This window comes from Capricornis sumatraensis, chromosome 4 (genome assembly GCF_032405125.1).
Source record: "Capricornis sumatraensis isolate serow.1 chromosome 4, serow.2, whole genome shotgun sequence".
Taxonomy (NCBI): domain Eukaryota; kingdom Metazoa; phylum Chordata; class Mammalia; order Artiodactyla; family Bovidae; genus Capricornis; species Capricornis sumatraensis.
In genome coordinates, this window is record NC_091072.1 from 121,230,678 (window position 1) to 121,244,566 (window position 13,889).

General features: G+C 38.3%; 1 protein-coding gene across 1 annotated transcript in view; it reads right to left on the minus strand.

Annotated features, from left to right (window-relative positions):
• FGD4 (FYVE, RhoGEF and PH domain containing 4) overlaps positions 1 to 13,889 on the minus strand; it is a 231,835-nt gene that overhangs the window by 55,909 nt on the left and 162,037 nt on the right. The window contains exons 3-4 of the mRNA XM_068970926.1: positions 8,379 to 8,559; positions 2,931 to 3,435 (exon numbers count right to left, since the gene is read on the minus strand). Of these exons, the coding sequence (XP_068827027.1) occupies positions 2,931 to 3,435; positions 8,379 to 8,559 (686 nt within the window). The remainder of the gene's footprint in view (positions 1 to 2,930; positions 3,436 to 8,378; positions 8,560 to 13,889) is intronic.

The window sequence follows — 13,889 nt, forward strand, 5'->3', positions numbered from 1 at the left end:
AACACATTAGATAATCTTTAAGAAACAACTGACATTCTGGAAAGCTATGCTAACGAGAGAATATACCTACATACAATAGCACAGAATTATTATATTATCGTCACTAAAGAGAGCCTTAAGATCAGACTCAAAGAGGGGATAGAGGTATAACTGATTCAATTTTGCTGTACAGCAGACACGAACACTTCCCAGGTGTGCCAGTGGTAAAGAATGCATCTGCCAATGCAGGAGACCTGAGAGACGTGGGTTTGATCCCTGGGTCAGGAAGATGCCCTGGAAAAGGAAACGGCAACCCACCTCAGTATTCTTGCCTGGAGAATCTCACGGACAGAGGAGCCTGGCGGGCTACGGTCCATGGGGTTGCAGAGTCAGATATGACTGAAACAACTTATTGTTAGAATCAGGAATGAACACAACCTTGTAAAGCCACTATGTGCTTAGTTGCTCAGTCGTGTCTGACTCTTTGTGACCCCATGGGCTGTAGCCTGCCAGTCTCCTCTGTCCATGGGGATCCTCCAGGCAAGAATACTGGAGTGGCTTGCCATGCCATTCTCCAGGAAAGCAATGATACTTCAATTAAAAAAAAAAAATTCCTGGTTCCAATTGATTGGTCCATAATACACTACTAACCAAAAAATTTTTTAATTTTACTTTTAAAATTGTGGTAAAATACACTTAACATAAAATGTATCCTCCTAACACTGCTAACATTTATCTTTGCATTTTGGAACAAGGAAAGGCAATGTAACAAGCACTAGAGCAACAAAGGAGAACACATGGTCACCATGTAGAAATTAAATCCTAATAGCCCTTTTTAGATGGGGGACTCATGTAGTATTTGGATCAATAGCTCTGAAGAAAAAATTTAATGTTTCTTCCTACATATAGCATGTGCCAACTATTGCTTAAATGCCCATTAGGAGAAAGATCAGATGTACATGTTTCACTAATGTAATAGGAAGCCCTATTAAGTCTCTCCCAAACCATGTAAGAAACATCTATGAAAATGTATATATACATAATAATACATGACAGGGGGAAAAAAGTAGTATCCAGCAACCACAGACATCATCACCAATTAAAATATTTCCCTTAATAAAAACATTTCTTGCTGTTTTGCTGATACTTTCTGGTGGCACCATCCCAAATGTAAAATGACAGATTGAGCCTTGAGTTCTTTGGTTCTAAAATTCTCTTCCATTCAAAGTAATTTAAGCACAGAGACACTAAAATCTACTACTATACTGAGATGTAAAGAGATTCACTTTGTATGGTCCTGTTTCTTTAATGTTTCAGATATTGTTACCAAGGATGACTCACTTTCTCCCACCCACTTCCTTATTTAAACTTTCTCTGATTCAGGGTCAGCATTTAAAATTAAACCTCTAGCATTTTACCTATTTGTGACATTTTTCAGGGTCACTGTGAATTGAACTATAAGACATATTTCACTTTAAAGTTCTGAACACATCAATCAATCATTTTTACTCTAATATTTTAGTATCAGTCTTTTTGAATTTTTGCCTATGGTAGTGCCACTTAAGACACTGCTGCTGCTAAGTCACTTCAGTCGTGTCCAACTCTGTGCGACCCCATAGACTGAAGTCCACCAGGCTCCCCCGTCCCTGGAATTCTCCAGGCAAGAACACTGGAGTGGGTTGCCATTTCCTTCTCCAATGCCTGAAAGTGAAAAGTGAAAGTGAAGTCACTCAGTCGTATCTGACTTGTAGCGACCCCATGGACTGCAGCCTACCAGGCTCCTCCGTCCATGGGATTTTCCAGGCAAAAGTACTGGAGTAGGGTGCCATTGCCTTCTCCAACTTAAGACATGGTATCATAAAAAATAGTTCTAAACAGATTTAGGACTTGGATTTGTCATTTACAAATTTTCCTATAATTGTCCAATTTTTAATTCTCAACTCTCCTACCCAGATTATTATTTATAACCAATAAGAGAGACTAAACAATGGAAACCTTTTTTCCTTGTCATCAGAATTATAAACAACTCTCCACTCCAGGGAACTCTATAATAATGCTGATATGGCATCTCTGATCCAAGAAATTCCAAATGGAATTGGAATTTCAAATTCTGAATTATCAATATGTAAAAGCCGTATTTATTGATCTTCCCAAAGCACTAAATTGACACAAATAAAGAATACAAATGCAGTGGTCTTATTACTGAAATTGTATAAAAGTTTCTGCTGTAGTACAGGTAGGTTATGAATATTATTTCATCAGCAAATCAGCCCTTTATTAGCTTAGAAATGCCACTCAGGTGGTTTATCAAACTGCTGCTCTGTTTAGAAAGGAAGTGAACTTCTAGTTTGCCACAGTCCCACCTCTCTTTAGCCTATCACTCACGGCTGCTGCATTCACTGACATTTACTGCAATTAGGCATTTATGCTTGTGACTTCTTGAATCGGGACACAATATTGGCTTGAGAGTCAAGGCACAAGGTGTCTGGGCTTTTACTGTGAGTCTGGAACATCATTTAAGCTTCCTGGGACTATTTTTTCTTCTATAAATGAACTACTGAACTAAGATGATTTTTAGGATTAAATAATTTCCTGTTACTCAGACCATAAATATTGGGGATGCAGCCCTGTGTTTATTATTAGGGATGCCCATATGTTTATGGGGAGCAATTTCTGATGTAAATATAAACACTATGGTTGTGGTTTTCCTATATCAAAGTCTTTACACTGTTCTGAATCTTGAAATCATAATAGAGAGACCAACAAAAATTATATAGAAGAAAAAGTGAAGAGTCTCCTCAGAGAGTAGGGGAATCATGCATCAGCAGCTACAGCTTGAAAACTGCTGAACTGGTGGTGAGGGTGATCAGACTTATTCATCACATAAGTGGTATAAAATAGAGTTCAAACCGTAGTGGAATAGTTAGTGCTTCCTGCTACTTATGCTTTACCTTCATCTCATGGTGCTGGTCCAGCTGTTCCAGTTCTAGAGGGCTTTCTTCACTTTCCCTCTCTTGTACCTTGGCTTCTGTGTCTGTCCTTTCCTCTTCCAGGGGGAGCACAGGGCTGGCACGTAAAGTCCTGCAGCTACTGTCAGAAGCATCTTCATGACAGCTATTTGTTGTGGGTGACACAGGGCCTGTGGTTGTTCCTTGTTTTTCTCCATTCACTAAGCTTGTATTGGGCAAGGGTTCAGAAGTTTGAATAGGAGTATCTGGGCTAAGAATGGCCGCCTTGTCCTCCTCACATTCCGCCTGGTTTTGTGCTGCTACCATACCATTAGCCACGAAAGTCTGTTCACCCTGAGATTGATCTGTACCATTTCCTTGCTTCTGTGGTGAGTGCTGGGAGAGTTTCTGCTGAGGTGTGGCTGTCAATCCATGCCTTCCTGGGGTTCTAGGAGCATTTAGGTTCACAGCAGAATCTTTTTTCAAATCGCTGTAATTTGATAAAGTGCTAAAAGATAAAACACAAAGGAAGTATGAAAATGCTGGCACAGACAAGTTCTAGAATAAAAACAAATTTATTCCAGTTGTTTAGGGACATTTAGTGAAGATATCCGCCCCCCACTCTTGGTTTTAGAAACTTGGATAAAAAGTGGTAGAGTAGCTCTCAATTGTTCAGGATGTTATCTACACTCAAATAAACATTTAAATAAAGATGATAAGCCTGAGCTTTACCTATAGGTTTGGAAACATTTCCTTGGGTTGTTTTTTAACATAGTTAATTAGTAAAGACTTAGATGTGAGAAATATATTTAATAAGGCCACCTTATCCCAAGATTTTTACTTTCTTAACATTTTAAAGACAAGTATAGTCAGCCCTCAATTAATGAACAGGTTAGAAACCAAAGATTATTTGTCTCTGGAAAGCAGATACATTTCTCAAGAACCTTACTGCACATGTTGCCACAGCATCCTAACTGGTCTTTCTGCTTCCACAGAGATGCTCTCCAGTCCCAGGTAGGTCACAGAAGTCAAACTGTGAGTGAGGGCTTCCCCGAACACTTGAAGGTAAATCTGGCATCTTAATCACGGCCTACACGATTCTGTATACCCTAGCCCCTAGTAGCTCTGGCCTCATTAAATTCTGTTCTCGTTTCACTCACTGTGCTCTTATTATATTAGTCACTTTACTGTTCCCATACGCAATAAGCAAATGTGCATATCTAAGCTGTAATTCTCTGCCCAGGACAGTCTTCCCCAAGTCAGTAGTGTGGTTTGCTCCTTCCCATTATTCATGTTTCTGCTCAGATGTCACCTCAAACAGGCTTAAGTTTAACTGCCAGTATATAGAAATGCTTCTGTGGAAATACTAATGTAGTACTTTATCTCGGATTCCAGGAAGGAAAAATATAAAATTCTGGACTTCAGTCTTGAAGAGATTCTTATAACCTAGTGAGGAGAAAAAATTAAAACAGACTAATACTCTGTGACGGTACAAATGTACCCATCTTGTTCTCTGCTTTATTCCCAGCTCTTAGCATAGCACTTGGTATATGACAATGCTCAATAAAAAGTGGAGGAACAACAAGATCACTAATTGTGATGATGATCATAACAGTAATTCAATAATACCAACTAACATTTATTAAGTGCCAGAAACCACATTAGGCCCTTTACATAGATTATCTTATTCCATATCATAAATAATTCCAAAGTAGGGACCCCACAATACAGGCTTAGAAACCTAGATAATGTGGCCAATGTAATGTGGCTAACAAATAGTAGAGAGCAGTCAGAGAAGACAAAAAACACAGTGAGGTTTACTATCACAAGAAGGCAAGGAAAAATTTGGAAGGGGGTAAACGTCTTATAAAATTTGGAGGTTGTCCATAGACTTAGAAAACAAACCTATGGTTGCTGTGGGGAAGGGATAGTTAGGGATTTGGGGAAGGTCATGTACACACTGCTATATTTAAAATGGATAACCAACAAAGACCTATAGTACAGCACATGAAACTCTTCTCAATGTTATGTACCAGCCTGGATGGGAGTAGGGTTTGGGGCAGAGTGGATATATATATATATACATGGCTGAGGTACTCCGCTGTTCATGTGAAACTATCACAACGTTGCTCATCGGCTATACCATAATATGAAATATTTTTGGTGTTAAAAAAAAAAGTTGGAGGTTGCTAGTATAAGTAAATGTGACATCTTCCACTACTGATGTCTGCCTTCTAGGAGCATATTCCTTAGGCCTAACTTAAAATGCTGGTTTAAAACTAAACATTCAAAAACCTGAGCTCATGGGATCCAGTCGCATCACTTCATGGCAAATAGATGGGGAAACAATAGAAACTGAAAGACTTTATTTTCTTGGGCTCCAAAATCACTGCAAATGGTGACTGCAGCCATGAAATAAAATGATGCTTGCTCCTTGGAAGAAAAGCTATGACAAACCTAGACAGCATGTTAAAAAGCAGAGACATTACTTTGTCAACAAAGGTCCGTATATTCAAAGCTATCGTTTTTCTAGTAGCCATGTACAGATGTGCTAGTTGGACCATAAAAAAGGCTGAGTGCAAAAGGACTGATGCTTTTGAACTGTGGTGTTGGAGAAGACTCTTGAGAGTCCCTTGGACTGCAAGGAGATCAAACGAGTCAACCCTAAAGAAAATCAGTCCTGAATATTTGTTGGAAGGACTGATGCTGAAGCTGCAATACTTTGGCCACCTGATGCGAAGAGTCGATTCATTAAAAAAGGCCCTGACACTGAGAAGGATTGAAGGCAGGAGGAGAAGGGGATGACAGAGGACGAGATGGTTGGATGGCATCACCGACTCAATGGACATGAGTTTGAACAAGCTCTGGGAGCTGGTGATGGACAGGGAAGCCTGGCGTGTTGCAGTCCATGGGGTCGCAAAGAGTCAGAAACAACTGATGAACAACAAATTTCTCCAAAAGCCCTTCAAGATATGAATCATACTGTCCTTTACCTGGACACATTAGTGTCCAGCAACAAAAGGAAAGATCCTCAGAAGATCCTCCAAACCAAACTCTGGACTTACTTAGGAATTTTGGAAAGGACTACTGTGAACAAGCAGCAAGGATCTCTGTAATAATTGACATCCAGAGGATATGCATGGGAGAGCCGGGTAGGATAAGGTGGGGAGGGAAGCCACATTACAGGTACATGAACCTCACTCAACAAGAAATAAAAACTTCCCATTCAAGTCCTATAGACATAATGCAACAGAAACCCCTTCAGATACTTTTCAGGGCCTGTTCCTATGGGTAATACTTCATTAAAAACATATAATTTTTTTTTGTACTGGCAGTGGATTTCTGCCACAAGTACATCCCTTCACCAGATTGACCCAAATGCTCACATTACAGCCTACCTGCTCTTAGAACAATTTTGCTTAAAATGTCATACATTATAGCATATCTTTCCTTAGAGCCAACCTTCAAGCTTTTCATCAAAAAAAGGCTTTGAATCTGTTAACTGTAAAAGAAAACTGACTTGGAAGAATATATTGAAAAAATAACCAATATGGAAAAACTGCACTTTTTGTGTATGGAGAGAAATAATACTGGGTTACCAAAATAGTGAGGAGTATTGACCGATTTGGGGCTTCCCAAAGTTATACCCAAATCTGAGGATACAGGCTCTGGCATGTAATATGAATAGGGGTTGGGGCCCATCCCCCCCATTTATTATGAAGTCACTGGACATGGACCTGGGAATCTGCAAACATGAGGCACATCACTTTGTGCTACAGGATCAACCTGCCACAGAAAACAACCTTTTCTAGTAAAGATTACTATAATTTAAGATAGCAAAGGTATTAAAAATCCTACCTCAGAGAGTGAAGTGTTGAAATTTAAATGTTATGACAAGATTATGACATAACTGATCAAGAGCGAAAAAATTAAGACAGGCTTCTGAACTACTTTTCTCCAGAATTTGTTACTAAATATAGTCTCACAAATGAAGGGCATTGCAGTTTCGCATTTGGTCACAATTTCTAGAAGCTGTTGAAAGTATTTTCAAGCTATGATTCACTACATAAATAAAAATGTGTCCTGCAAATAAAAAACGAAATCATCTAATGGATTACCATTCCCAAATACTACACTAGAATAAGTGGAAATATTTGGCTTCAAGGATGAAAGTGAAGTTAAATATATTGTTTAATTATATATAGACTTTTGACATATAATAAAATCTTTCTGATAAATTAAAAAAAATTCTATTTAAGTCAGTGATGGGAATTCTAAGGGTCATATAAGCAGAAAAGTAACTTATGTGAGTTTGTTTTTATCTTTAATTGAGAAACATACATTTAGCTACTTTTTTTAAACAGAGCTAAAGAATAAAAAATTATATCTATCTAATAAATACACACAGAGATTTAACATAAATTTTGCTACTGCCAGTATCTCTTCACGAACCTAGAACAGTATAGGGGTATGGGGAGAGGGAAAACAGACTGAATGGATACAGATCTATACTAAATAAAATGGAATAGAAAGAAAAGATGGGACAGGCCCATAGAAGTTCATTCAAGCATACAAATGAGAAACAGACAGATATAACTTCCTGCCCTTCCAACCCAGATATCCAGTGACCAATGGAATGACCGACCACAAGAAGCAACAACACATGGAATGACGTACATAGACACAGAGAAAGCAAGGTGTACTCAGTGCATGATGCCATGAGAAGGCTGGGGCAGAAAGCACTGCACGCAAATAAATATGATAAATGACAATTCATATAGGGAAGACTGTTGTTCAGTCGCTAAGTTGTGTTCGACTCTTTGCAAACACATGGATTATAGCATGCCAGGCTCCTCTGTCCCCTTCATGGATCACAGCTTTGTTATAGTGAAGGGGCTTGTGTAACTCAGTGAAGCTATAAGTAAATAAGTAAAGTCACTCAGTCATGTCCGACTCTTTGTAACCCCGTGGACTGCAGCCCACCAGGCTCCTCAGTCCATGGGATTCTCCAGGCAAGAATACTGGAGTGGGTTGCCATTTCCTTCTCCAGGGGATCTTCCCGACCCAGGGATCGAACCCAGGTCTCCCTCATTGGAGGCAGACACTTTAATCTCTGAGCCACTGGGGAAGCCCAATGAAGCTATGAGCCATGTCCTACAGGGCAACGCAAGACAGACAGGTCATAGTGAAGAATTCTGACAATTTACACTGGAGAAGGAAATGGCAACCCACTTGAGTATTCTTGTCTGGAGAACCCCATGGACAGTATGAAAAGACAAAAAGGGCAAGATTAGCATTTTAAAAATTCACTCTATTTCTAAAGGCCTACCACATCTAATGGAATAAAAAACTTTAAATTTTTATTTTTAAATCTACATCTGTATCATACATTTTTTTCAAAATCAGCTTTAGTCTCCCCTCAGCCTTCTTCCATTGTAAGTTAGCTCTTACCTGCCTCCTTCAAAGCGACTGATGAGATCTGATATCTTACTGGGTTTTTCCTTTGAGACACAAGCAGAGGCAGGTTTAACTTCCTCCATCCTTGGTTTTGCACTAGATAAAGCTTTATGCCTAGGAGTTTGGTGTATACTGGTCGAAGGTAAATTCTGCAGGTGTAGTGGCTTTGGAGGCACTGTAGAAAAAGAATTCATAGAATTCAGTATTTCACTGATATTTGTTCCTAAGCAAAAAATCCTAGTGTTCTTGGTGAAAAAATCCTTACCATTACCAAATCTTTGTTAAGAGATCTGTCAAATTTGGGCTGAACCTTAACCAAGATACCTTTATCTATCTTGGACACTTGTTCTGTGTCCTGTAGAAGTCCAATATCCAAGATTCAAGAGGTTATTTTAATTTTAAGTGATTTTAAAATATGGCTTTAGTAAACATCTATGGATCTACATATGACTAAGGCATTCCAAACTCTACTAGAGATGACATAGCAGTTTTTTATCTAAACAGAGAAAGTTCTAAATTTGAAATGAATTCCAAATATACATTGCTTGCTATAAAAGAGATTTTCTAATAATTAGTGATAAAAGATATATTAAAATCCAGAGGTAGTAGGTTAGACATAAAGCCAACAAAAAAAAAACAACAAATGATATTAATATAATGTTGCATTACTTAGAGCATCTTCTCAGTTAAGAAAAGCACTGTATCTCATTTGATCTTAGATGAATTTTTTTCTTTACAGACCTCTGAGATAGATCGTTATTTGCCTCCTATGTCTATGAAGGCTTAGAGAGCTTAAGTGATTATTGGTCTGGGGTAACAAGCCTGATGAGATTTTATAACTGGTACCCAGACTCTAGCTTCTTCCATCATTAGCACTGCTTCTCATCATAAATCTGCAAAAGGCGGTTACAGAACTTAGACTAGTTCTGTAATAGTTCATTAATAGTTGCCTAGCATTAATACACCACATATAATTTGCTTACTAATAAGTCTTCCACTCAACAGAATATGAACAGATCATTTCCAAAATACTAAAATCTACAGGTTTTCTCTAATAGATGAGAAATTCTGTATCTGAGAAAACATAATATGCCATAAATGCTTAATCAGTACAAGAATTACTTCAATTCTGAAAACCAGTACAGTATCATTTTTCTCTTCAATTAACATTCTCGGTAAAATAATATATAACTATATATGTTTCAATAAATCAAATAGAAGTCATCTCCATTTTTTTTAAATCCTTTTCCTAACTTCCTGAAAATGGGTGGAGAATCATGTCTTCTTCTAACTACATGCCCCTTTGCCTGGAGCTGGTTACCCTGGTTTTCAGTAATCTTATCTCTTTTATAAACTCAGCAAGCTGAAAGCTGTCTGATGCTTACTGGCCTAGATTTCATCATTTCTGTTTCAGTAATCAATCCTTACAGAGAGGAGGGAAAACATATATATAACACAATGTGCTATAGGTATAACAATCTACCTCTTTCTCTGTCAACACAAACAGGAAAAAATTCCAATGAAAAAAATGACATGCTTCTTTTTATGAAAATGATACCATTTTCTAAGATATAATAATATTTGGGGGTGGAAAGAATAGTATAGTAACTATTGAGAAGGAAGGGGCCTAAGCAAGTGTGATATTGGTTCATTTTAAGGAAAATTTTTCTGTGTAGAAAAAATATAAACCAAAATAGTAAACCAGGACAATATTCCACCTCCCCACCAAACAGTTTTAACATTAGTAATGGTGACTGCAACCATAAAATTAAAAGATGCTTACTCCTTGGAAGAAAAGTTATGACCAACCTAGACAGCATATTCAAAAGCAGAGACACTACTTTGCCGACTAAGGTCCGTCTAGTCAAGGCTATGGTTTTTCCTGTGGTCATGTATGGATCTGAGAGTTGGACTGTGAAGAAGGCTGAGTGCCGAAGAATTGATGCTTTTGAACTGTGGTGTTGGAGAAGACTCTTGAGAGTCCCCTGGACTGCAAGGAGATCCAACCAGTCCATTCTATAGGAGATCAGCCCTGGGATTTCTTTGGAGGGAATGATGCTGAAGCTGAAACTCCATCCAGTATTTTGGCCACCTCATGCGAAGAGTTGACTCATTGGAAAAGACTCTGATGCTGGGAGGGATTGGGGGCAGGAGGAGAAAGGGACGACTGAGGATGAGATGGCTGGATGGCATCACAGACTCGATGGACATGAGTCTGGGTGAACTCCGGGAGTTGGTGATGGACAGGGAGGCCTGGCGTGCTGCGATTCATGGGGTCGCAAAGAGTTGGACACGACTGAGTGACTGAACTGAACTGAATAATTTCAGTACTCCTAACTAGAATATGCAAAGGAGGAAGTGAATGTGTTCTTTATCATTCTGCATCTAAAGAATTATGAAATAACTCTTTCATCTATGGTTTACTCAGTGAACATGCCTTCTTTGATACTTGTTGTTTAGTTGCTAACTCGTGTCTAACTCTTTGTGATCCCATGAACGGCAGTATGCCAGGCTTCTCTGTCTTCCACTGTCTCCCAGAGCAAGCTCAAGTTCATGTCCATTGAGTCGGTGATGACATCCAATCATCTCAACCTCTGCCTACCTATTTCTTCTCTTGCACTCAATCTTTCCCAGCATCAGGGTGTCTTCCAATGAGTCAGCTCTTCACATCAGGTGGCCAAAATATTAGAGCTTCAGCATTAGTCTTTTCAATGAATATTCAAGGCTGAATTACTTTAAGGTTGACTGCTTTGATTTCCTTTCTCTCCAAGGGACTCTCAAGAGTCTTCTCTAGCACCACAATTCGAATGCATCAGTTCTTCAGTGCTCAGCCTTATTCATGGTCCAATTCTCATATCCATAGGTGACTACTGGAAAAACCATAGCTTTGACTGTAGAGCGTTATCTCTGCTTTTCAACACACTGTCTATGTTTGTCATAGCTTTTCTTCCAAGGAGCAAGCATTTTTTATTTTTGTGGCTGCAGTCACTATCTGCAGTGATTTTGGAGCCCAAGAAAAGAAAATCTGTCACTGTTTCCATTTTCCTCCCATCTATTTGCCATGAAGTGATGGAACTGGATGCGATGATCTTCGTTTTTTGAATGTTTAGCTTTAAGTCAGCCTTTTCACTATCCTCTTTCACCTTCATCAAGAGGCTGTTTAGTTCATCTTTACTTTCTGCCAATAGACTGGTATCATCTGCACATAGGTTATTGATATTTCTCCAGGCAATCATGATCCCAGCTTGTGAGTCTTCCGGCCAGGCCTTTTGGATGATGTACTCTGCATATAAGTTAAATAAGCAGGGTAACAATACATAGCCTTGTCCTACTGTATATTTACTGATTTTGAACCAGTCCATTTTTCCATGTCTGGTTCTAACTATCCCTTCTTGTCCTGAATACAAGTTTCTCAGGAGACAGCTAAGGTAGTCTGGTATTCCTATCTCTTTAAGGATTTTCCACAGTTCACTGTGAGCTACACAGTCAAAAGCTTTAAGTAGTCAATAAAATAGCAGTAGATGCTTTTTCGGAATTTCCTTGCTTTTTCTAGGATCCAACGGACACTGGCAATTTGATCTCTGGTTCCTCTGCCTTTTCTAAATCTAGTTTGTACACCTGGATGTTGTTGGTTCATGTACTATTAAAGGCTAGTTTGAAGGATTTTAAGCATTATTTTGCTAGCATGTGAAATGAGCTCAATTGTATGCAAGTTTTATATAACTAACAACTACAGAATAGGTTAAGCAATGTTTGGAGAGATCAGTAGTCTAGTCAAGGACATGGCAATGACATGCTGACTTTGAGGTCTCTCATTGATGATAAGTAAAATGGGCTCCATTAGAGTTAATTGTACAGATACTAAATAGAACGAAAAAAATTTAATTATTAAAAATTTCCAAATATGCAAAATAATTAGAGAATGAAAAAGAAAGTATTTGCCACTCTCAACTGAAAGAAAAATATACAACAGAAAAGTTGTGAGTTAAGTTTTATTCCGGGACCTTACTGAGGACTATAGCAGGGAGACAGCCTCTCAGTTAGATCTGAAGAACTGTTCCAAAGAGTTAAGGAAGGGGCCAAGATAAATATGAGCTTTTTTTTTGCTGGGAAAAATGTGTAGTCAAGCACAAAAAGATTACTACTAATCGCAAAGAGTCAGACACGACTGAGCGACTGAACTGAACTGAACTGAATCACAAAGAACAGAAAGATACCTTAAGGTAACGAATTTTCCTCCGGGAACACATTTAGTGGGATATTAGCTTGATCCCTGTAGAACTGGAATGGCAGGTAACACTTTTTTTTCATTTATACCAGTTTAAATTTGCAGATTACCAGTAGGTTTCTATTACTCTTATTTTACTTACTATGAAAAACAGCTGGCTATGTATTAATACATTATAAATTTATAGCATACATTAAGAATGAAGCATTATATATAGAATTCAGCATTATATATAGAATGCTTTACTTTAGAAGCAGATGAAACTACTCAATTGAATAAATCAAATTATTTACTTAAATTATTGAAACAATAATGTTACTTTCAAAGATAAAAAATTTTTAAACATTAAGGTTTAATGATTGAGAAGGGACAGTAATGTGGGCTTTATCAAAATAATTAACTATGTAGAATGTTGTGGATCAAAGTTCCTAAGAGAAAAACTATGACTATCTTTAACTGCTAAGGAAATTCTTTTGAGTTATGTCTAACATGGCAGAAAACAGGCCAATATTAGAAGTGGTGAACAAGAAAGACTTAGTAATTGGAGTTGCTCAGTAATTTGATTTACTAGTAGGACTGGTATGAAGTGAATAAGCCATTGTTTCCCAAGGCCTTAGGGTATTTTCTGAGGCAAAACAAACTCTATTATTACTACATAATTACTACTAATAAAAGTTGTAAATATTCTCTCCTTTTAAAAATCACCATAATAAACTGCAGCCATGATATTATTAGCACTTCACATGACAAACAAACAAGTATGATTTAATTGGTGTGTGCACGCTCAGATGCACCCAACTCATTGCTACCCTATAGGCTGTAGCCTGCCAGGCTCCTCTGTCCATGGGATTTTTCAGGCAAGAATACTGGAGTGGGTTGCCATTTCCTCCTCCAGGGGATCTTTCCAACCCAGGGATCGAACCTATATCTTCTGCATCTCCTGCATTGGCAGGCAGATTCTTTACCACTGAGCCACCTGGAAAGTCCAAGATTTAATTATGAGCTATTTTTAGGATCTAGATCACAGTTTCTCCAACTAATGCTATTTTAGGTCAGATCATTCTTTGTTAGTAGGGGTGGAAAAGGCTGACCTGTGCATTGTAGAATGTTGAGCAGCATCCCTATCCTCTACCTACTAGATGCCAGTAGCAAATCCCAAATGTGGCAAGCCAAAAAAAATGTCTCTAGATAATACCAGTGAGCACTGGGGTTGGTGCCACAGGCCTGCAAAATTATCTCCAGTTGAGAATTACTGATCTAGAATAAGAGTCTTCAAC